The sequence below is a fragment of the Rhinoderma darwinii genome, chromosome 9 (assembly GCF_050947455.1).
Source record: "Rhinoderma darwinii isolate aRhiDar2 chromosome 9, aRhiDar2.hap1, whole genome shotgun sequence".
NCBI lineage: Eukaryota > Metazoa > Chordata > Amphibia > Anura > Rhinodermatidae > Rhinoderma > Rhinoderma darwinii.
This window is the reverse complement of record NC_134695.1, coordinates 70,334,982-70,360,561: the sequence shown is the minus strand read 5'-3', so window position 1 is coordinate 70,360,561 and position 25,580 is coordinate 70,334,982. Positions and strand designations below refer to the sequence as shown.

The following is a 25,580-nucleotide window of genomic DNA, read 5'->3' as shown; positions in this document are numbered from 1 at the left end:
TTGCATAAGGTCTGGGTGTGCTGTCTACTCTATGGAGGTGTCTTGTTAAATCCCATGCGCCGATCGTACCTGCAGTGACACATTGATTACTCAACATCCCCGCTACTGATGAGTGCTGCAAAACTCAATGTAAAGAATACAATACAGTGGGGGCATTCAGTGATCCTTTACCCTACCCTATACCTTATCCTATACTCCATCCTATATCCTATACCTTTAGATGTACACACTCCCATAACTGGTTTCCTTCAATGCACCCTGATGTGTGAGAGCGATATATATGTTAATAATTTGTGTCGTTCCCACAATATCAAAGAGCAATCACATGAGACTGGACACAGTCCGCTCCCCACTTTTTAGCTATAAAATAAACAAAGGACGATTAGCCCCAAAAACAGAGGAGGATTTGGCTTCAATTTTAAGGGTATGTTCACAAGACCTAATTTCAGACGTAATTCGGCCGTTTTACGGCTCCATTACGCCTACAAACATCTGGCCATTGCTTGCAATGGGTTTTACGATGTTCTGTTCAGACGAGATGTAATTTTACGCGTCACTGTCAAAAGACGGCACGTAAAAAGACGCCCGCGTCAAAGAAGTGCATGTCACTTCTTGGGACGTTTTTGGAGCTGTTTTTCATTGACTCCATTGAAAAACAGCTCCAATTACGTCCGTAATGGACGCTGCGAAAAATGTGAGTACTTGCAAAAACGTCTGAAATTTAGGAGCTGTTTTCGCCCGAAAACAGCTCCGTATTTTCAGACGTATTTTACGTTTGCGTGTGAACATACCCTAATAGTTTTAAAACGGGTTTCAAAACACTCGAAAGCGAAATATGCATTTTATGGCATGGAGTTTTGTACTGTATCTCAGAGATTGCAGCCCCTGGCGAAGCATCGCTGAAAGGTTATGTCCACCTTTGCAAGCAATAAAAAAATGTGGAGACTGAGGATTTTTATAAAAAATTTCTGACCGTTTTGTAAGTACAGCTCCTGTGCAGACCTATGTGTCTCCGTGGTTAGAGACATCAAACAAACCCTGTGTAGTCTGATCCAGCAGTCATGTGTTACACTCCTCTGTTTGCCCTCGGTCTCTTATAAAATACAGATCGTAATGGAGAGGGGCAGAGGTAGTAGATTAACATTTGACTGTAGGATCAGTCTATATATCTATCTCTACAGGGTTTTGTTCGTTGACTGTAACCATCGAGACACATAGGTCTGCAAAGGAGCTGTATACACAAAACAGTAGGCTTTTTTTTTTTTTAGTTAGGATTATTTGCAACGTTGCTTCTTTTTTTATTTTTGATGCAATGGAGCTATAAAAAATTGTTTCAAGTGAACCCATCTATTATCTAACTCATATCTATCTATCTATTCTAACTCATATCTATCTATCTATCTCTCTCATATCTCTCTCATATCTATCTATCTATCTCATATCTATCTATCTATCTATCTCATATCTATCTATCTCTCTCTCATATCTATCTATCTATCTATCTATCTATCTATCTATCTATCTATCTATCTATCTATCTATCTATCTATCTATCTCTCTCATATCTATCTATCTATCTATCTATCTATCTATCTATCTATCTATCTCATATCTATCTATCTATCTATCTATCTATCTATCTATCTATCTTATGATTAAAAAAAGCAGAAATAGAACGGACATTTATTTTTGGAACAGTGTGTCACTAGTCCTACATATGAAATGCCCCATGTCTTTCATGACATTATTTGTTCCAAAACACGCGTGTTCCTCCCTATTTTGGGAGCCCGTACACGTCATCGTATCCCCCCTCCGCTTATTGAATATTAATGAGATACTGCTAATGTCAACTTTGACGTTGATCTCTCCCATTTTTTTTCCATTTGCTTTTGGAGGAGATTATGACAACCACCCCCCCCCCCTCCCCTCCTTAATATAAATACTTGTGACAGGCTCAGGATGATGAGAAGATCTAGTGACACCCAGACTGTGCACGACACACCTGCCCAGAGCACCGTGCCCTCTGCTGCATCCCGAGGCATGTATAACCACCGAGTCGACAGACCCCGCAGAGTAAAGTCTTTTGACTCCATGAACATAAGTTTGGATGATAACCAGATAAATAATGAGGTAAGAACAGTACGCAGCGACCTTGACACCCGGAATAGCGGCTGCTGCTCAAGGCTCAATGAACTTTTTTTTTTTATTATAATTTATTTTATTTAATTTTATGATTTTTAATAGTTATTATTAGTAATATTCTATTGTTTGTAATGTGTAATAAAAAGATACAGATGTAGCAGAACTTATGCGCTACCTGTTTCTTCTGTGAGTTTATGGCAGATTATATAGATTTGCTGCATTCCTATGTAAGGATGGATTTACACGCAGTTTTGATGCAGTTGAAGTAGATCCAAAAGGGTGGAAAAGTATAAAGCCACTTCGGGCTGTGACTCAAAAACTGCACCAAAAACTGCATGTGTGATTCCAGCCTAAAGCCTCAGATAACACATGATGATATCACCAAACTTTACGATAAACTGAGCTCTGCTACTTCTGTAATTTTAAGTTATCACTAAGGCAGATACTTAACAAGTATCGTTACTTTATATACTATGTCAGAAATTTATTTATGTATGTGGATTAAAATTGATGGTATAAAAAATAATGTTGAAAAGCAAATTCATTAATTAAAATAAGAAAAATAATTAATTTGTAAATAGAAAGATAATAACTAAAACGGATTCAACCTTTTCTTTTAAATGATTAAATCAGAAAAAAATGGATTATAACTGTAAAAAGGGCAAAGATTATTATGTGCATTGCAAATTCAGTGCTGAGCTCGTCAGATGTAGTAGAACGGAGTTTGTGATTTGGCAAATGTGTTATCTGTGATGTTACATAGGACTGCAGGTCAACCTACTAAATTATCTTTACCCAGGGATTTGAGACACAAACATAGTAGCCTGAAAGAATAAGATTGGCTCTGCTACATCTGTATTCACCAAGCGATACGAGAACTGGAAGATGACTCTTTAGTTTAAAGGAGACTTGAGAATTTAAATTGCAACATATAAATTAAAAACTTTACTTCATACAAATTACTTGACTACTTCTTTGTCTCAGATCTACAGCCGAGCTCTCAAATTCCCGTTTCTGACGTTACAATTTAATACTTTGGAGAGTAGCGCAGACTTACGGTTACTCATTCTTGGGAAGAGTGGTGGGTCCCATAGTTCGAGCACATTTATAGATTTTGGATTTTTTTGAACATGCGCCTTTCCCTTTGTTTTATGTAGAACGTTTGATTAACAATGACCTCTTCAATCCCACCCTCAGATGTAGTAGTGCGGAGTTTGTAATTTGGCACAACAAAGCAAAATGTTCTAATAAATCTAGAATTGTATTTCATGCTTTAAATTGGTCATACACGGCCCAGTTCTTTTGCCAGACCCACTGATCCTGCCGACATCAGGCTACAATTGGAAATACTCAGTATCACACAATGAGATTTCAGATTGGAAAATCTCCTGCCAATGAACAAAATCCTTTTTTTCTACATATATTCAATTGGTCAGATGTTGCAGAGCCCAATTTGTCTATGTATAATCTGTTTGTTTACATCCGACCGTAGCTAAACCTACCGCACTACATTAAAAAAAGGAGTTATTACAATATTTTTATTCCAGCCAAAACTTACATGACAACTTTAGCTCTGCTACATTTGTACACATTTATAACCCCTGCTGCCCAAACATTAGATTACTTGACACAATTGATTCATTTCCAGTATGGTACATGAGATGGTGATGGTTATACTCCTGTTTACAGTTTATGTTTTGTTGTATACAGATATATCTTTAGCTATAATTAGCAGAAACACATTACAGATGCTAATTAATACTAATACTCAATGTGAAAACGTAGTTGTTTTTTTAAAGATCCACTTTTATGCGCCGTGGCACAGACCTTGCATTCTACGGCCTGATGTGGCAGTCTGAGGGGTTCCAGGGTGGGCCGCTTCCTCTCCGTGCCCAGTCGGACCCTCTACGACAGTGACCATTACGAAACTGCTCATCTCCTATCTATCCTTACCTTTCTCATCTCTATCAATCTATAAATAGATTTTCACACATGTCGTTTACTAGAAGTTCCGCAGTAGAATTCCGAGGCGGACACTGATTTTTGCCACGGATATGCCGCTTGATGTGCCGCGGATTTGCGCTCGGATGAGCCCCATTCAATAGAGCTAATCCAAAAGGAAGGGATTCCATACGGAATCTGCGAAAATAAGTAACATGCGACTTTTCACGCATCGCAGATTGAAATCCGTATTAAATCAGAATATAGCAGTATTTATGCGAATTTGGTCCCTGTATGTAATGGTCCCCATTGTGGCTCCAGTGATTGATGCTGGAGCGATAAATGCTAGGACTACAAGACCTTGATATGCATGACTACAGAATAGAACTGGAGAAAAGGTTCCTTAAAGAGGCTCTGTCACCAGATTTTGCAACCCCTATCTGCTATTGCAGCAGATAGGTGCTGCAATGTAGATTACAGTAACGTTTTTATTTTTAAAAAACGAGCATTTTTGGCCAAGTTATGACCATTTTTGTAGTTATGCAAATGAGGCTTGCAAAAGTCCAAGTGGGTGTGTTTAAAAGTAAAAGTCCAAGTGGGCGTGTATTATGTGCGTACATCGGGGCGTTTTTAATACTTTCACTAGCTGGGCGCTCTGATGAGAAGTAACATCCTCTTCTCTTCAGAACGCCCAGCTTGTGACAGTGCAGACCTGTGACGTCACTCACAGGTCCTGCATCGTGACGGCCACATCGGCACCAGAGGCTACAGTTGATTCTGCAGCAGCATCAGCGTTTGCAGGTAAGTCGATCTTACCTGCAAACGCTGATGCTGCTGCAGAATCAACTGTAGCCTCTGGTGCCGATGTGGCCGTCACGATGCAGGACCTGTGAGTGACGTCACAGATCTGCACTGTCACAAGCTGGGCGTTCTGAAGAGAAGTGGATGATACTTCTCATCAGAGCGCCCAGCTAGTGAAAGTATTAAAAACGCCCCGATGTACGCACATAATACACGCCCACTTGGACTTTTACTTTTAAACACACCCACTTGGACTTTTGCAAGCCTCATTTGCATAACTACAAAAATGGTCATAACTTGGCCAAAAATGCTCGTTTTTTAAAAATAAAAACGTTACTGTAATCTACATTGCAGCGCCTATCTGCTGCAATAGCAGATAGGGGTTGCAAAATCTGGTGACAGAGCCTCTTTAAGCATTGAGCGATCAACCCGTCTACCATCTTCGCCAGACAAGACTTGAGCTGGACAAACTCAGTGTTAGACTGATGCCTCGTTATATTAGATTAATTTACGTAGGAACATCTATTGTCACCACTGGGATTAGCAGAGTCTGAACCCCTCATTCCTGTTTGATCACGTTAATATGGAAGGTTTATACGGCCAAGGATTAAGTGAGATATCATCTCCAGAGGTCTTAAGAAGGGCACAGGAGGAGAATTTGTGTCTCATGTTTAAATCTCCGGGTCTGGACACACTTTTACAAAGTGACTATAGAGAGTGGTATGGCTATAGAACGGCAGGGATGAACAGTTTAGGTTTTTGGAAGTTCCGACTGATTGGTAAAAAAAAACCCCCACCAAACCAGTGATTTAACTGCGTCCTAAAGTCTACAGTCATTGGTCTACTTCTGCTATAGAGGGTGCTGAGGGTGTAGTTGTACTTGGGCCTTGGCGCCCTCTGCCCAATGAAAATTTAGCAGGATCAGGGGCAGAGATAGCATATATGCAACCCGTGCATCCCATCAGCTAAGGGTCCTATTAGACTGGCAGAGATATTCTTTCACGAACAAGCGACGGGTGATGATTTAGCATGTCGTTTACGCTCAATATACGGTCTATTACATGTGACAATAATTGCTAAAGGTTTTCACGGTTCAGTCGTTTCCGCGATCGTTGCTCGTTCGCCCACACCTCATCTCTGAACTGCTAATGACTGGAATATTTCTGATTAGATGAGGGGATGCGGTAGCGACGAATGATAATTTTTTATCCAGGTAGATGTGGCCGATCCACGGAAACCAAACTATTTATCGATCCTCGTACGCTATTACACATGGCGATTATCTCTTACATTCGGACGATTATACAAAAATTTGTACGACAATTGCTCTGTCAAGTAAGGCCTTAAGGGGGCCTCTGTCACTTTAAAGGGGTGAACGCAGTGATGGCATATCAGATGGTGCATTATGTCCCAAACATAATTTCAATGTATTATTTGAAATGCTTCCTTTTCCAGATGAAGTAGCACTTGCAGTCTTCTTTTAGAATTGGTTGCTAATAGAACAATCCACAACTCTGAGTAGTAAATTCATGGCAGTGGATAAAAGGACCCATTTGCAGATTGTCCCAAACTTTATTACATAATATTCAGTTCAGGATCTGCTAGAGAACACGTGGGGCTAAATATTAGCCCATCTCCAAACCCAAATGCAGCTCACTGGGATCAAGAATTTATTAGGAAGGGATAGGAAAGTGTAAAAGTTTTCAAAAACCATATAAATATTATTTCTGTTAAAGGTACCTGAGTAGACATAGGATAATTTTCTATTATATTGCATATCAGGGATTGAGCTAATGAATTTCGTAGCTCAAAATTATTGATGGACTGTTGTAGAGACAAAAGGGGGTGCTCTATGATAAGGGGGATGGCTCTATGATATGGCGGTGACCTATGATAAGGGGGATGGCTCTATGATATGGGGGTGACCTATGATAAGGGGGATGGCTCTATGATATGGGGATTACCTATGATAAGGGGGGTGGCTCTATGATATGGGGGTGACCTATGATAAGGGGGATGGCTCTATGATATGGGGGTGACCTATGATAAGGGGGATGGCTCTATGATACGGGGGTGACCTATGATAAGGGGGATGGCTCTATGATATGGGGGTGACCTATGATAAGGGGGGTGGCTATGATATGGGGGTTCTCTATGATAAGGGGGATGGCTCTATGATATGGGGGATGGCTCTATGATATGGGGGTGACCTATGATAAGGGGGATGGCTCTATGATATGGGGGTGACCTATGATAAGGGGGATGGCTCTATGATATGGGGATTACCTATGATAAGGGGGGTGGCTCTATGATATGGGGGTGACCTATGATAAGGGGGTGACCTATGATAAGGGGGATGGCTCTATGATATGGGGGTGACCTATGATAAGGGGGATGGCTCTATGATATGGGGGTGACCTATGATAAGGGGGATACCTATGATAAGGGGGATGGCTCTATGATTGAACAGGGACCCTCGGCTGTCTATGTCCGCACTAGAACTTCAGTATAAAAAATGACCAACACAGACATGATATAATTAACTAAAGGTATCTCACCATCATGGCTACATGTAGGAGTAGACAAAGTAATTTTGGCCCCTAGGCAATAACAGTCATGTGCCCCTTACTACCCCCATAGCTATGATAGGCTTGAGCTGGATTAATATTTTGCATTTAATCAGCATTTATCTCCTGAATTATTTTACAGTCTTTGCATTCTGCACCTCGTGCTATATCTGACTGAACTGTGGGTCGCTTCGGGCTGTTGATCCTCGGGCACTGTCCATATACCCAAATGGATAAATGTATAATTAATGCAGTCTTTGTTTATTCCAGTTCAATAAATCTATTTATATGAAGAGTGAAGATAACAAGGAAAATAATGAGAGTGTGGCCGAAAGGGACCGATCATCTGTGATATTTTCCCTGAAAAATGAAGTTGGAGGACTTGTGAAGGCACTTAAACTTTTTCAGGTACATCAATCCTTACTGCCACTTATTTACAAACCACCTTCTGGTTTTGAGAAACTTAAGATTCATTTCGATATATATTAAATCTAAAGTACAAAAAAAATTTAATTTTTTTTTATAAAATTACATGTTTAGACATAATTCAAGATGACATGAATAAGCAAACAGTCTCCGGGAGACTCCAGCTGGTATAATTTGTATTGGCAGCAGGAAATATTTTAGGGCTTCAATACAGAAATTTAGAGAAGTGACTCCCAAGTATCGTGTAGAGGACCTATACAATGTCCTATGTTTATTTTACAATTTAAAAAAATGGTGACTGGTCCCTTTAAAAACTAGCCCAGTGTAGACGATTACCTAGTTGGTTGCCTTGGGTTATAGATTTTGCACATATAGCCCAAATCAATTTAATAAATATGATGTAATCTGTAATGTAAACTATTATTTTTCCCTTCAGGAAAAGCATGTTAATCTCATTCACATCGAATCGCGAAAATCAAAAAGAAGAAACTCTGAATTTGAAATATTCCTGGACTGCGACAGTAATAGAGAGCAGTTGAATGAAATCTTCCAGCTGCTCATGCCACATGTAAATCTTATCAGCATGAATACACCGGAAAACGTTAGCGTCGAGGAGGACGGTAAGAGCGAGGGCGGGTTGTCAGGCAAAACTGAAATCATCACGTTGACTAAGCAGAGGGTTGAATTTACAATTGCTGGTGCACTATGGGCTATATGTACACTACCGTTCAAAAGTTCGGGGTCACCCAGACAATTTTGTGTTTTCCATGAAAACTCACACTTACATTTATCAAATGAGTTGCAAAATGACTAGAAAATTTAGTCAAGACATCGACAAGGTTAGAAATAATAATTTTCTCCTTCAGACTTTGCTTTGGTCTTGGAATGCTCCATTTGCAGCAATTACAGCATTGCAGACCTTTGGCATTCTAGCTGTTAATTTGCTGAGATAATCGGGAGAAATTTCCCCCCATGCTTCCAGAAGCCCCTCCCACAAGTTGGATTGGCTTGATGGGCACTTCTTGCGTACCATACGGTCAAGCTCCTCCCACAACAGCTCTATGGGGTTGAGATCTGGTGACTGCGCTGGCCACTCCATTACAGATAGAATACCAGCTGCCGGCTTCTTCCCTAAATAGTTCTTGCATCATTTGGAGGTGGCTTTCGGTCATTGTCCTGTTGTGGATGAAATTGGCTCCAATCAAGCGCTGTCCACAGGGTATGGCATGGCGTTGCAAAATGGAGTGATAGCCTTCCTTATTCAAAATCCCTTTTACCTTGTACAAATCTCCCACTTTACCCCAGACCATCACATTACCTCCACCATGCTTGACAGATGGTGACTCTTCCAGCATCTTTTCAGTTTTTCTGCGTCTCACAAATGTTCTTCTGTGTGATCCAAACACCTCAAACTTCGATTCGTCTGTCCATAACACTTTTTCCCAATCTTCCTCTGTCCAATGTCTGAGCTTTTGCCCATATTAATCTTTTCCTTTTATTAGCCAGTCTCAGATATGGCTTTTTCTTTGCCACTCTGCCCTGAAGGCCAGCATCCCGGAATCGCCTCTTCACTTTAGACGTTGACACTGGCGTTTTGCGGGTACTATTTAATGAAGCTGCCAGTTGAGGACCTGTGAGGCGTCTATTTCTCAAACTAGAGACTCTAATGTACTTGTCTTGTTGCTCAGTTGTGCAGCGGGGCCTCCCACTTCTCTTTCTACTCTGGTTAGAGCCTGTGTGTGCTGTCCTCTGAAGGGAGTAGTACACACCGTGGTAGGAAATCTTCAGTTTCTTGGCAATTTCTCGTATGGAATAGCCTTCATTTCTAAGAACAAGAATAGACTGTCGAGTTTCACATGAAAGCTCTCTTTTTCTAGCCATTTGGAGAGTTTAATCGAACCCACAAATGTAATGCTCCAGATTCTCAAGTAGCTCAAAGGTAGGTCAGTTTTATAGCTCCTCTAAACAGCAAAACTGTTTACAGCGGTGCTAACATAATTGCACAAGGGTTTTCAAGTGTTTCCTAATCACCCATTAGCCTTCTAACACAGTTAGCAAACACAATGTACCATTAGAACACTGGAGTGATGGTTGCTGGAAATGGGCCTCTATACACCTATGTAGATATTGCATTAAAAACCAGACGTTTGCAGCTAGAATAGTCATTTAGCACATTAACAATGTATAAAGTGTATTTCTGATTAATTTAATGTTATCTTCATTGAAAAAAACTGTGCTTTTCTTTCAAAAATAAGGAAATTTCTAAGGGTATGTTCACACGGCCTATTTACGGACGTAATTCGGGCGTTTTTGCCCCGAATTACGTCTGAAAATAGCGCCTCAATAGCGCTGACAAACATCTGCCCATTGAAAGCAATGGGCAGACGTTTGTCTGTTCACACGAGGCGTATATTTACGCGCCGCTGTCAAATGACGGCGCGTAAATAGACGCCCGCGTCAAAGAAGTGACCTGTCACTTCTTTGGCCGTAATTGGAGCCGTTATTCATTGACTCCAATGAATAGCAGCGCTAATTACGGCCGTAATTGACGCGGCGTTCAAGCGCCTGCACATGCCGGTACGGCTGAAATTACGGGGATGTTTTCAGGCTGAAACATCCCCGTAATTTCAGCCGTAACGGACGCCCTCGTGTGAACATACCCTGAGTGACCCTAAACTTTTGAACGGTAGTGTGTATATATATATATATATATATATATATATATATATATATATATATAGACAGATATAGCCCATAGTGCACCAGCAATACGTGTGTGTGTGTGTGTGTGTGTGTGTGTGTGTGTGTGTGTGTGTGAATACCCCTTTAATTAGCACCTTTCCCACATTTGGTTGTCCTTTTCCTATGATCCCTTCTTCCTTTTTAAAGCAACACTCCAAGCAAACTGCTAATCTGTAATAAGTGTAGTCAAGTCCTGATGAGGTGGAGCATGACACAGGAATTCCTCTGTGTCATGCTCCGCCCCCTCAGGTCTAGGCATAACAGTGTTTTGCATAATGATGCTTCCCTTTTAAACTCTGCAGCCCTGGCACTTCTCCATTTTGCCTAAATATGTGTCTCTAAGAATATGAAGCGTACCTCCCAAGTTTTATTCCCATTATTGCAATATTTTAAGCCCCGCCCACTTTGCGGCATATTTGGATAAAGCATGTCTGTTTGAGGCTCATTTTGCAGGACAATCCTGCGAAAAACCGGCAGGTCAGGAGGTATGCTTGAAGACTTTACATGGGTTAGGGGATGGAGGTGGCACTCAAACTGGGAAGGTGGCACCTGTCACCCACAATAGCATTGCAATGCTTCCATGCCTGCCCCTTTATAGCTTTTCTGGATGCAGCTGTATAATAAAGATTAGTGCAATAAAATAATTTTTTGGGGAAAAAAAAATTGCTCAATATTTTTTTAAAATCTAGATATGGAAAGTGTTCCTTGGTTTCCGACTAAAATCTCTGAACTGGATAAATGTGCGAACAGAGTGCTGATGTACGGATCTGACCTGGATGCAGATCACCCTGTAAGTAATATTGCTGCAACAATGATTAAACTCCTAAAGCTTATTACAGTGCAAGGATCATTCTGGACTTCCTGCAAGTTATCTCATTGAAAAAAAACTACAGTCAACATATTTTCAAACTTAAATAGCTGATAATAGATAACAGCTCCGAAGGAAATGTAGATACAATAAACTTTAGGCCTCATGCACGCGACCGTAACCATGTGCACGGATGTGATTTTCGGGTCGGCCAGCAGCGGACTGTCAGCCGCGAGTCGCCCGTAAATCGCGGGCCATGCACATGGCCTCGCCCATTATTTTCAATGAGCCCGTTCTTTCTGCGGTGAGGGCTCCTGGGCCATGCACGGACCGTGGAAACCACGGTCGTGTGCATGGCCCCATAGGAATGAATGCCTTAGGCCCCATGCACACGAACGTGCTTTTGCGGCCCCATTAATTCCTATGGGGCCATGCACACATCAGTGGTTTCCACGGTCCGAGCATGGCCCAGGAGCCCGCACCGCAGAAAGAACGGGCAAGTCTTATTACGGCCGTGTTTTGCAGTCCAGGCTCATTGAAAATAATGGCCGCGGCCATGTGCATGGCCCGCGATTTGCGGGCGGCTTGCGGCTGACAGTCCGCTGCCGGTCGACCCGAAAATCACGGCCGTGCACATGGCTACGGTCATGTGCATGAGGCCTTTGTCTTTACACCGGACAATTACCATTTACCTGGATGCTTCGCTCAGTTGTAGGAATAAGAGGTCAATGAGAATTAAGATCAAATGCTAAATTATTATTTCACAGGGCATTTTGATTGCATTTTTAATGCGTTTCTATTGCCGTTTTGTAGCTATTTTCACGGGCATCTTAATTGCTTGGAAAAACGCACTGTAGAAACCACATGCAATTTTACAGATTTCGGCTGTGCAGCTATAAGGGGATGTGCACATACAAACTCAAAAACGTCTGAAAATACGGAGCTGTTTTCAAGTGAAAACAGATCCAGATTTACAGAAGTTTTTTTAATCAAAATCCCGATTTTTGCAGCTTTTTTAACGGCCGGTTTTGGAGCTGTTTTTTTTTATAGAGTCCATGAAAAACGGCTCCAAAAACGTCCCAAAAAGTGACAACTTCTTTTTGGCGGCCGTTTGGAAAAACTGCCGCGTAAAAAAACCACCTCGTCGGAACAGAATGCCGTATTTCCTATTGAAATCAATGGGCAGATGTTTGGAGGCGTTTGCTTCCGATTTTTCAGCCGTTTTTCGGGATGTTTACGGCCCCCGAAAAATGGCTGAAAACACTCCTTGTGAACATAACCTTACAGGTGAAGCCCACGGTTTTAACGTATAAAAACCACTCAGATTCACGGTAACACACATGCAGTTTTTACAATGTGTATTTCACAGCAATTAAGAATCATGCTACAAAACTGCAATATAAATGCGGTAAAAATGCCCTGTGGAATTCCAGCCTTATTGTTGATCTCCATCAATTGTATTGCGGATAGTGGACCCCCAGCGATTAGCTGGGGAAACATGGCTGTGCTCAACCACACTGTAGCGCCACTACAAGGGAAATTAAGCGTTTCACAGTGCACATTCAAATCATTGGGTTGTCCGTTTTCGGCCCCACACACACGACCGTAATTTTTATCCGCACCTACGGATCCGTAATTGCCGATAAAAATATGGATACATTCATTTCTACGGCCCACAGACACCTTCACGTATATTTACAGGCCGTAGAAACAACCCGACATTTCCTATTTCTTGCATTTGCGGACAGTGTTCCTATACTTTATAATGAGAGCACGGCCCGCAAATGCAAATGACAGTCCGCGGCCGTGCCCGTAATCACAGACCGTGCACACGGCTCCGGCCTAATGCAGGACAGGACAGGTTCTCCGGTTACAAAGAGTGTCTCTCGCTATAACCACCCTCTACTAGCTTAGAAAATAGGTTTTCTAGATAGACAACCCCATTAAATCTTTTTTTTCTCCTTAGGGTTTCAAGGACAATGTGTATCGCAAGAGAAGGAAGTATTTTGCAGATGTGGCGATGAACTACAGATAGTACGTACACAGCCTTGTCATTGTATATTAATGATATAAGGTGATCTCTACTTTATTAATAGACATTAATATTAAAAAATTCATTAACGGGGTTATCTGGGAGTTTTCAAATCTTGCAGGAGGGCAGGGTATAAAATACACAAGTACTCACCCTTTGAAACGCCCCCCACTCCAGCGTGGACTCCCCATTTACCTCCGTTCTGATCTCGGAAGCTCCTGCTGCGGTCACGTGCCATTTATTGGTAACATGCCGCTGCAGTCAATCGCTGACCTTAACGGTGATGCTGCTATTAACGACACATGACTACTGAGGCCAGCGATTGGCTGTAGCGCTGGACTGCGTGGGGGCGGGGTGTTTCGAAGAGAGAGTACCTGATAGTTCATTATTTTCTACGCTCCACCAAACGTAAAAACTACCGGATAATCACTTTAATATTGGTGTCGGTCACTTTTCTTGGACGACCCAGAGTTCTCAGTGAAGTGGTGACATTGCTCTTGATGCTACTGAACATATTTTGAGTGGAGTTTTATTTTTATGCGACAAGCCATATAAAAAGTATGAAGTATTGCAGTATTCTCACTGGAGCGGACATTTCCTGTTTTCTGTATCTCACTCATCAACTTTTCCGTATAGAAAGGAACAGAATGAGCAGAGTCATCTAATTACCAGTAGATGATGGGCGAATTAATGCCAGCTCTGCAGTACAGCTGTCATCCTAGATAAGGCAGCATAGTAACACTATACACATAGATAAGGCTCTATATGCAGCTACCCTGTAACTCCCTGGTCTCTGGGGAGGAGCTGTACTCCATCACTTCATGAAGACTGTCGCACTGACCCGGTTGCGATGCGGCCAACAACCGCACGTCACCATGTTCAGCATTGCTGCCAAATAGTCTGTTAATGTCCGCACATTGTTCCGGGTCAACTGGCCCTTTACCTGCAAAATAGTGTGGCTATAAAAGGTGTATTAATTAATGGCAGCACGATTTTGCTGGTAAAGGCCCAGCAAGAATGGGTGGCCATTAACAGGCTATTTAACAGCCACGGGGAACACAATGCTGGTGCGGTTGTTGGCCGCATCACAGCAGGGTCAGTGCCGCTCCGTGTGGTCTTACCCGAAGGCTGGATTTACACGAGCGTGTGCCTTTTGCGCGCGCAGAAAACGCTGCGTTTTGCGCGCGCAAAAGGTACTTGACAGCTCCGTGTGTCATCATCATATGGTGCGCGGCTGCGTGATTTTCACGCAGCCGCCATCATTATGACACTCTGTTTGTATGTTTGTAAACAGAAAAGCACGTGGTGCTTTTCTAATTCCATTCATAGTTTTCCTGCTGTTGCGCGGACTCACGCTGCGTGAAAATCACTGACAGTCTGCACGGCCCCATAGACTAACATAGGTCCGTGCGAGGCGCGTGAAAATCACGCGTGTTGCACGGACATATTACAAGTTCGTCTAAATAAGCCCTAATGGTCTGACATTTCTCTGTCAATTGACTTCTATTCATTGCAGCTCCCATAAAGCACACACCCTGCTACACTGTCTATACAGAATATACAGGAAGTTATGGCTCAAAAATGGCCGCAAATTCAAAATCTATTTCAGGGCCACAAAAACCATCACAAACCATTTATAACACTGTTGTACCCCACTTTAGGCTCCCATCAGGCACTGAGATCATGGTGAGCATGCAACCCCCTATAGCTATACATATAATATAGTAAAGCCAATGATTGCAAAGCTTTCATACCAACTAAACAGCAATTATAATGTTATAATTTAGAGGATATTATATGGAGCTTTATTAAATCCACCTTTCTATAACGGTGACTGTTAATCAATTTTTTTACAGTGGGGATCCAATTCCTTGCATTGAATTTACTGAAGAGGAGGTGAAGACTTGGGGCACAGTTTTTCGAGAGTTGAATAAATTATACCCAACCCACGCCTGCCGAGAGTATCTCAAGAACTTGCCTCTACTGACCAAACACTGTGGATACCGGGAAGACAATATTCCCCAACTAGAAGATGTTTCAAAGTTTCTTAAAGGTAAAAGATGAATTAGGATTTCAGTGTAATAAATAGGGCAGCTCACTTATCCCTCCGGTCATCATGGGAACATACAGATTAGGGTTTGAGGGAGTAGCTAGTGGTTTGGATTTATAAGGGCATGCTCACACCGATTATTTTCTGGTGTATTTCAGAGTGTAAAACGCCCATTTTACGCTCTCCAAAATACACCTGTAAACCGCTTCCCACTGCTGTTTAAGGGGAATACACGGTCGTTCACATAAGGCACATTTTTTGAGGCGTATTTTTGCGTTGCTGATTAAAAAACACCTCATAAAAATACGCTTTGTATGAAGAAGTGACATGTCACTTCTTGAAGTGTTTTACAAGCTGATTTTTCCCCATCTCCCATTGACAATTTAAAAAACGCTTTGAAATAAACGCCTCAAAATACACCTCAAAAACACCTGGATTCAGAGGCTCTTTTCTCTTAAAATTAGCCTTGAAATTTTCTGCCTCGAACATATGCCATGTGAACCTACCCTTAGAAGGTCCAACCTGCTCCACTCAGTAGTGTAATTTTAAGTGTTACAGAGATAATTTTCGCTCTGTGGAAACAATATATTACATTAGAGACACGTTTTCTGGTTATTTCTCAGCTCTGCATGTCGAGATATTTCGTGTTATGCCCCACCCTAGTGTACAGCAGGTGTAACAGCAGGTAGAGCTCAGCTATAGTCGCAGAAGTCATATTTTTAAAGTAGACATCACTCATGATTTAAACAATAGTTTAGGCTTTGCAGAGCACTATGTGGCGGCACACAGAGAGCCCAAGGCTTAGTAGTACTGAGCCAAGGGGACTCCATGTGCGTCCATACAGACTCCATGCACATGTTTACCATAATCTGATAATTAACAAGTCACATTCCATGTCACTAAGGGTATGTGCACACGACAACTGCAAATACGTCTGAAATTACGGAGCTGCTTTCAGGAGAAAACCGCTCCAGAATTTCAGGCGTTTTTGCATGTACTCGCATTTTTCGCGGCGTCTTTTACGGACGTAATTGGAGCAGTTCTTCATTGGAGTCAATGAAAAACTGCTCCAATTACGTCCCAAGAAGTGTCCTGCACTTCTTTGACGCGGCCGTAATTTTACGCGCTGTCTTTTGACAGCGACGCGTAAAATGACAGCTCGTCTGCACAGAACATCGTAAGACCCATTGCAAACAATGGGCAGATATTTGCCGACGTATTGGAGCTGTCTTTTCACCATAATTCGAGGCGTAAAACGCCTGCCATTACGCCTGAAAATTGGTTGTGTGCACATACCCGAATTGTTTTGCAGTTCGAACTTGCAAACCACATAATTGTATAAATTGTCCTCATGTGGTTGGTCATTGGTGCACAAGAACATATACAGACAGCATCAGCCTTGGGACAACATGCCAGGGGCTTAAGAGCACCATTCAATGCTCCATAGAAATGCACTCAGTAATGCATGTCATTTTTTTTGCAGAGCGCACAGGATTTACAATCCGCCCTGTGGCTGGGTATTTATCTCCCAGAGACTTTTTGGCTGGCTTAGCCTTTCGGGTCTTCCACTGCACCCAATATGTGAGACACAGCTCGGACCCCTTGTATACCCCAGAACCGTAAGTAAAGCAAATGCAGTTTCTAATGTTAAGAAAATTGTTTCCTGCAAATCTCTGTCTCTAAGATCTCCCAAAAAAAGATTTAAAAACAGGGTTTCCTTATGTAAAGAAAGCGTAAGATCTCTGTACTTCAGTGAAGAACACTTTTCTTGCCTAGTCCCGCTCACACAGCTGAAACATTTTGCATGTCCCATTCACATCTATTGTACTGTGTTGCAGATTTATGGTGCGGAATCCGCACAGAAAATCTGCGACATCTGAACGTGGCCTTACAATTCTATCTAGTTAAAACAATGCTCTAAAAGCTAAACACAGCACGAAAACAAATCTCTCTCCTGTTTTGGACTATGGGCTAATTGCACTTACCTACACTGATCCATTGTAACAAGTCCTCAGCTGTGAGAAGTATTAGGTAAGCTGTTGGATTTAAACCCAAATATTTCCATCCACTGCCAGAAAGCAGATATATTGAAAAGAAAACTGAAACATAAGGTATATTAGAAAGTTGCAGTTCCCAATTTCTATATCTGCTGAAATTATTATTTATGCAAATTGTATACATTTCTTTGAGTTAAAATAGAATAAGAAAAATGGGCCTGCTATTTTTTCCTTCCAGAAACAGTGGCACTTCTGTCCATGGTTTGCAGCTCAGCCCCATTCAAGTGAATCCTGCAATAACAGACACAGCCATTTGACAAGAGCGGCACAATTTGTGGGAAAAATAACAGATCCTGTTTTCTATTCTCATACAATGACAGAACAACAATATAAAAAATGTGTTCACACGTAGCGGTCAAATCACAATTTTTTTGCGAAAAATATAAATTGACTACGACTTCTGTACACAGCCTCAAGCATTTTATTATTGCAAATTTTTACTATTATACATCTTGCACTAACCATATTTTTCCTTGATATTGTTTTTAGTGACACTTGCCATGAACTGCTTGGACACGTTCCTCTTCTAGCTGAACCCAGTTTTGCACAGTTTTCCCAGGAGATTGGACTGGCATCTTTAGGAGCATCAGATGAAGCTGTTCAAAAACTGGCTACCGTACGTATGACTCTAAAAAATAACAACAGGAGAAGACTATTAGCACATATCCCATAATATAAATCAGAAATATAAGGGTTAATCATCTAGCATGCATGGGTTGGCATATTATAACGTTAAAGGAACAGTACACCTAAAAATGAATGATAAAAGTAAAACAGGAGATAAAGTTGCCCACAGTGTTTTTCGGTTGGCGGAATTATCTGCAGCTCCTGAAACAAAACGTCTTGTAGAAATCTTGTAGAGAACACAGGTTTATTTCTCTTCCATTTTCGGCTGACTGATGGCTGTGTGGGAGCTTTGTCAAGGGTTGGGGTTTACAATTTTGTGGTCTCTTCTTGATTGCAATATGAGACAGAATAGGATAAAAAGGGGAGTATTGCTGGGATTTAATATATTTTTTTATAGTGTTCCTATAACAATGCAGAGTAAAACTGATACACTATGCTATGACTAGTGTAGGATCTTAGGGGGCGGAGCATGACACAGATGCTCTTTATTATTCTTTGAATCCATGTGTCATGCACCGCCCACTCAGGCCCTGTACTAGGCATTACACAGTGTATCAGATATGCATTAGTGTATCACTTTTGTTCAGTAGAGTTCCTTAAAAGAAAAGCAGGGATCATGAAAAATGTTAACTTTTAAATGGGTGAACATTGCTAATTAAAGGGGTACGCACTAATTGCTCATAAGGTAAATTAATAAACCGTTTTAAAAATTGACATGATTGATTTAGACACAGAACAAATATAATGCACACATTATTATGTTTTATATATTGATATGACAGTAATAGGTATATGAATATAATGCCTAAAGGGGTTGTTTCACCATAACAACTTAACACCTATCCAAAGCGCTCGGCTATCTCCTTTAGTCCCATAGAGAATAAATAGAGAGGCAGCGCGCAAGCGTGACCCCCCCCCATTCCATTTAAACAGGGGACTCTGGACCCCAATTCTCGTGAAACGGGTGGTCCCCATGATCAAACACAGGATAGGTGATAAGTTGGTATGGTGGAGGAACCCCTTTAAAAGAATGGTCTCCTATTAGGGCATATAGACGTCATAAAGGGGGGTCTACAGCTCGGTACCCCACTCTATGAGCTAAAATGGAGCACAGATCCTGTTCTTGCACACTCGAGCCGTCCATGTATTACATGGATGGCCATTCATCTGAAAGGCCGCCACGTAATACTACATTTTTCACGCATCGGCCGTTGCAGGGTAAATATCTGGGTAGTAAAATAAGCTGAATTGTGTAGAAGAAAGGGCACCTATGTTTTGAATGAATATAAATGAACTGCTGCTGTTCTGTATGTTATTTTATCTTTTTCTTTTGGCAGTGCTACTTTTTCACAGTGGAATTCGGTTTGTGCAAACAAGAGGGGAAGTTGAAGGTATACGGAGCTGGATTGCTCTCTTCCATAAGTGAACTCAAAGTAAGTTTCCATAAAATTTTAAAATGGAAGATGCTGGATCAGAATTTTTGGAGATGCAGTAAGGGACTGGACAGTAGTAAAATATACTATCTGACACATTGGGAGTTTGGGACTATGTATAATTCTAGAATAATATAATTACTGTATAACGTACTACATTAGACTTTTGGAAAGCTTTACTTGCAATGCCATGTCTGACCACATGGAGTGCTATTACGGGAAAACAAGCCCATGAGCAACAGAGTGAAAAACTCTAAAAATTAAGCTTTAGTAATGTAATATTCGAAAGCTCCATCTACTGGTAGAAGGGTTCAATGCGTTAATTTATGTTTAATAAGATACAATTTGCAAATATGACAGAATGCAGAGATTAAATGATACTGTCCAGTAATAGATGATAACCATACGCATTTGTGTTTCTGATCCTGCTTTTGTAGCATTCACTCTCAGGGAATGCCAAAGTAAAGCCTTTTGACCCCGTGGTGACCTGTACTCAAGAGTGCATCATTACCACCTTCCAGGAGGTCTACTTTTACTCTGACAGTTTTGAAGAAGCCAAAGAAAAAATGAGGTAAGCTCAAAGACAAGCCAACATATATGACAACATTATGCCTGGGACAGCAGAGGATGGATTTATGCCGGCACCTTCCGTTAATATACCTTTTATTTTCTACCAATAGGGAGTTTGCAAAGACCATCAAGCGACCATTTGGACTGAAATACAATCCATACACCCAAAGCGTGCAGATCCTTAAAGACACCCGGAGCATTACCAATTTGGTGAGTGACTTGCGCCATGAACTAGATATCGTCAGCGACGCCCTGAATAAAATGAATAGGCAACTTGGCGTTTGATTGGACGATCCAGGAAGCTAGAAGTCAAGACCTGAAAATCTGTACCGCGGTTGCTTCATGATAAATAAGCTTGTTTCAGGATATTATATGTGTATGAAATTCTATCCTAGCACTTGAATGTAACACAATCGTCCAGAGATTTATTTTTGTAAATGAATGAGATGTAGTAGAAATGATTAACTGAAATGTCTCCTCCACACTGGGAAGACTGTGCGTGAAATGTTCTAATATCATAGATTTTAATGGTTGAGGCAATATCGGTCTTTATTAAATGTAATGAGTGTCTCCTTCTACATAGGTGTTAGTCTTGTGCTATATGTAGAGATGTAGAATGCAAAAAAGTGTCTTTTCAACTTTGGGATTCTTTAAACTTGAGTCAACATGTATGGTCTTAAAGCGCACCTCCACTTTTATCAATCTTCTGACACAGAAATCATTGGGCCCCATAGCCAAGCTCAGAATGGCCCCCTCAAAACACTGAAGGCTCTGCTAAATTTCCTACGCTCTGTTATAGTTAAAGGGGTTTTCCCATCAGAGACATTTATCACATATCCTTATGTCATAATTGTCAGATAGATGCGGGTCCCACCTCTGGGACCCGCACCCATCTGTAGAACGGGGCCCCCTAAAGTCCGTTCTACTGCTCTGTGTTGTGGCTGAAGTGTGATTTTCGACCATGAATTACAGAAATAACGTAACTCGCTGAGCTACGCCGTTTCCGTAACTCCCATAGTAGCGAATGGCAGTTACGGAAGTAGTGTAGCTGTTCAAGTTTTTCTGACTTGATAAATTATATAATTTTCTATGCCAGGATACACCACTAGGGGAGCTAGTTACATGTGGATTTATACAGCTAGTGTCAAACTGTATGGCGTGAGCTCCCCCGAGTGGCAGCTGCAGGTAGTCGCTAAAAGATTGTCACAGTAATCAGGGAAAGAAGTTCAATGTCGGACTCCATCTAACTGTCTCGACTGCAGGCACGCCGCTGTTCTGACATGTCATTAAGTGGAGGTGCATAACCTGAGATCCAAAATGATTGGTAGTATGTATGGGCAAGCAGCACGCTCACCACATTTAGCTCAGAGATTTCAGTATATCCAAGCTGTGATCACAGGAGTTTGATTGGAACCGTGATAAACAAACTCTCGCTGATAAATGTGGAGATATACTTTAGCTCTTTATATATTTTTCAAATAACACATTTTTTTGTAATACTAAGGCTGACCACACGGTGTGCTGTTAATAGAAAGTATGTCATTATGCTGAACACTTTTAATAAGGCAAGAGTAGTGCAATACTCTAAAGCACCACCTAGTGGTAGAAAGGTTTAGTGCAACAGTTAATTTTCTGCTCTGCAAAACACAGCTTGCACTGCGTGTTTCCTTAATGTTTCACATTGCAGAAATAACAGCCAGGGTTGAACAACATACTTGTAGGTCACGGATGACCTCTGAAATATGTAATTTATTGCTGTAGGGCTGAAATCTCAAAGCAAAGATCACCGTGACAATTCTTAGATCTATAGTACAAGATATAGGGCATAAATGTTGAGCCGCTGGCGTTGTTCTATTTATAATAAAGTGGCTGATCTGCGGCTGCTGTAACAATGGCTGCTGTGTAATGAACGCCACGGTTCTGATGACCTAATCCTGCTAATCAGCTGAATGTATTAATGACAATGATCCCTGTACAACATTATGACATAAATTATCGTTTACGTTCATGTAATGATTCACATGTCTGTTATTAGATTCTGGTATTGTATCCCTTATGAATATTGCACTTACCTGTGTTTATAAATTTGCATTGCAATTAAAGCCTAATTTTATTTGTGGCCATAGGCAGCTCATGCACTGCAAGGGCATATATAGACAGCGGAGGGCACTTGTGCAAGAACAGTATATGGGCCCCATGCGCTCCAATCATATGGCACCCCCTTTTGTCTCTCCAAAAATCCACCAGTAATTGTGAGTTATTAAATGCATTAGCTCAGTCCCTTACATGCAATCCAACTGACAGTAGGATGCTGCCTGCAGCTTTATGGGTTCATGCACATGACCGTGCATTACGCTCCACATACTATCCGCAATCGCGGCTAGTATAGGACACATTCTATTCTATGGGCCAATGCATACGACCGTCGTCTCCACGGTCCGTCCATTGGCCCGGGAGCCCGGACCGCAAAACAATAGGACAAGTTATTTTACGGGCCGCATTCGCGGTCTGGGCTACTTAAGAGTCAATGCACATCTTGTATGTGCACAGTCCGTCATTGGAGACGGCCCACGGATTACACTCTTTGAGCCGTCCGTGCCGTATTCACGGACTGTGCACACGGCTACGGTCGTGTGCATGAGGCCTTAAGGTGGGGCCTGCTGGGCCAATGTGCAGGTACACAGGTTACACATATGGTAAGCCCATTCCTGTCATGTAGCGATTATGGGGCTCATGAGTAGGGGAGGGGGGACAGTCCAAGCTAGTCTGATCACAGAATGACATCAAAAAAGGAGGTGTTGTGTGGCCGGAAAGTCATCCTGCCCTACTACTACAATGCATGGAAAGGGTTATGGGAAGGGCAACAAACATCACTCGTCCTGTCCTGGAATATTGGGGTGTAATGGTGAAAAGGCTTTGCTGCCCTCTCGATTTAATCTTTTTGACTTTTCAGATGAAAAACTTTGCATTTATTTGTCTTTTCCAAATTCTAACCTGATTAAAAGTAATTATATTGATTATTCACATGGTGCCTACATAATAAGTGTTATTTCACGGTCCATTTTGTAAATTTTTATCACATTCTGTTTATTTAGGGCTATTTACAACAATAAAATATATCTATATAACCTATCACTGTGTAGATTCTATTCTTTTATATCTCTTTTAAAATAAATGACAAATGCAGAGAAAATATCCTTTTAGGCCTCATGCATACGAAGTTTTTATCTGTAATTGCGGATAAAATACTCATTTCTATCTGCCACCTTCCCGTATATTTACGGGTGTTTCCAGGCCGTAGAAATGACCCGCAATAAAAAGGACGTCCTATTTTTCCGCATTTACGGACCGTGCTCCTATACTTATTACTGGGAGCACGGTCCACAAATGCAGGTGACACTCCACGGCCCGTCCGTGCAGTATTTACTGACCGTAAATACTACACGGTCGTGTGCATGAGGCCTTACCCAGCAGTAATAGAACCTGATTGTTAAATATTCTAAAAATGATTTATTAACTGTAAAGGTAAGGAACTTACAATATAAAATATTAACTTGCTACTAAAAGTCAAGTCATCATAGAGCTTCAGTCGTCTGCTTTTTGATAATTCAGGACACCTCACAAATGTCTGCATTATATGCCAAATTAAAGGAATTTTTCCTTCTTCTACATTATATACGTTAGATTGGTCTCTTCCTGGGACTGTTCTTATGTCCTGATTGACTAAACTCCATCAGACCTTGTGAATTTTATTCTGCCATGACCCAAGCAAGCCCACACGTCCCTTATTGGGCTGTCAAATCAGCAATTCCTTTAATGTAATGTGTTCACATCACCGTCGCTTTCCACTGAGGGGTTCCGTCGGAGGTTTCCGTCGGGTTAATCCCTTAGCGGAAAGGCAAACAGAAACATCAGCTTACGTTTCCCTCACCATTGAACTAAATGGTGATGAAAACCTAGCTAATGGTTTCCGTCTGTCACCGTTGTGACAGGGATCCGTAGTTTTGACAGAATCAATAGCGCAGTCGACTGTGCTAATGGTTCCGTCAAGAACAACGGAACCCTGTCACAACGGTGACAAAAGGAAACCATTCTTTTCCGTCACCATTGATAACACTGGTGAGGGAAATGGAAGCTTAGGTTTCCGTTTTCCATTCCGTTGAGGGGCTAACCCGACGGAAACCTCCGACGGAACCCCTCAACGGAAGGGCAACGGTGATGTGAACAGGCCCTAAGGCCTGGATAGTAGTCCCCACAGAGTTAGATATAAACAAGATTTGAAAGAATCTGATACCTTGCAATCGGTGTCTATTTTGCAAAGAATGCTAGGAGTTGTAGTTTTGCAATAACTGAACAGCCATAGAATACATACTGTGCTATAGACTCATAGTGGTGCACATTTAGGGCTTGTGCCGAGTAACGGAATTGCTGCGTATTTTCCGTCCGGAATTGCGGACAGAAAATATGCAGAATACAGTAAAGCAAAGTGGATGAGTTTTAACAAATCTCATCCACGCGCTGCGTAAAACTTCCGACCAGAAATTCACCTGCGGTGCATATTTTCCGTACAACAGCATGTCCATTCCTGCTGTGGAACGTGGACTGAATGGCTGCGTTTTTCAGAGATGTCGCCATCTCCCAACATTGAGGAAAACGTAGCAAAAACCGCACCATTCTCTGCAGTAAAAAACTCAGGAAATGGTGTCGTTTCTCCGCAGCGGAAATCCTGCTAGTTTCTGCAAATATTTTCTGCAGCAATTCCGTTATGTGTGCACAAGCCCTTAACGTAGATAGGTCATCAGTATGGAAAACGGTCCCGTGGCCCTTTAAAGGGAACCTATCACCAGCATTTCATCCATTAAAGAGGCTCTGTCACCAGATTTTGCAACCCCTATCTCCTATTGTAGCAGATAGGCGCTGCAATGTAGATTACAGTAACGTTTTTATTTTTTAAAAACGAGCATTTTTGGCCAAGTTATGACCATTTTTGTATTTATGCAAATGAGGCTTGCAAAAGTCCAACTGGGCGTGTTTAAAAGTAAAAGTCCAACTGGGCGTGTATTATGTGCGTACATCGGGGCGTGTTTACTTCTTTTACTAGCTGGGCGTTGTGAATGGGAGTATATGATGCTGACGAATCAGCATCATCCACTTCTGTTCGTTAACACCCAGCTTCTGGCAGTGCAGACACACAGCGTGTTCTCGAGAGATCACGCTGTGACGTCACTCACTTCCTGCCCCAGGTCCTGCATCGTGTCGGACCAGCGAGGACACATCGGCACCAGAGGCTACATTTGATTCTGCAGCAGCATCAGCGTTTGCAGGTAAGTCGATGTAGCTACTTACCTGCAAACGCTGATGCTGCTGCTGAATCAACTGTAGCC

The 25,580-nt window shown here is 41.7% G+C and overlaps 2 protein-coding genes across 5 annotated transcripts in view; one reads left to right on the top strand and one right to left on the bottom strand.

Annotated features, from left to right (window-relative positions):
• Positions 1-25,580, bottom strand: part of LOC142660967 (uncharacterized) — an 88,472-nt gene that overhangs the window by 54,442 nt on the left and 8,450 nt on the right. For 2 of the 4 annotated variants that reach the window (XM_075838084.1, XM_075838083.1), the window contains 2 exons: positions 18,029-18,194; positions 17,499-17,608 (listed from right to left, as the gene is read on the bottom strand). In XM_075838084.1, coding sequence (XP_075694199.1) covers positions 17,499-17,608; positions 18,029-18,068 — 150 coding nt within the window. In that variant the 5' untranslated portion in view covers positions 18,069-18,194. Of the gene's footprint in view, positions 1-17,494; positions 17,609-18,028; positions 18,195-25,580 lie in introns of those variants that run through there. The other 2 variants (XM_075838086.1, XM_075838087.1) reach the window with 2 other exon arrangements.
• TPH1 (tryptophan hydroxylase 1) lies at positions 1,989-21,988 on the top strand. The gene is made up of 11 exons (XM_075838082.1): positions 1,989-2,130; positions 7,722-7,859; positions 8,314-8,497; positions 11,309-11,409; positions 13,394-13,461; positions 15,316-15,512; positions 16,993-17,128; positions 18,056-18,182; positions 19,531-19,626; positions 20,064-20,197; positions 20,307-21,988. The coding sequence occupies exons 1-11, from the start codon at positions 2,041-2,043 to the stop codon at positions 20,479-20,481; spliced, it is 1,446 nt and encodes a 481-aa protein (XP_075694197.1). The 5' UTR covers positions 1,989-2,040; the 3' UTR covers positions 20,482-21,988.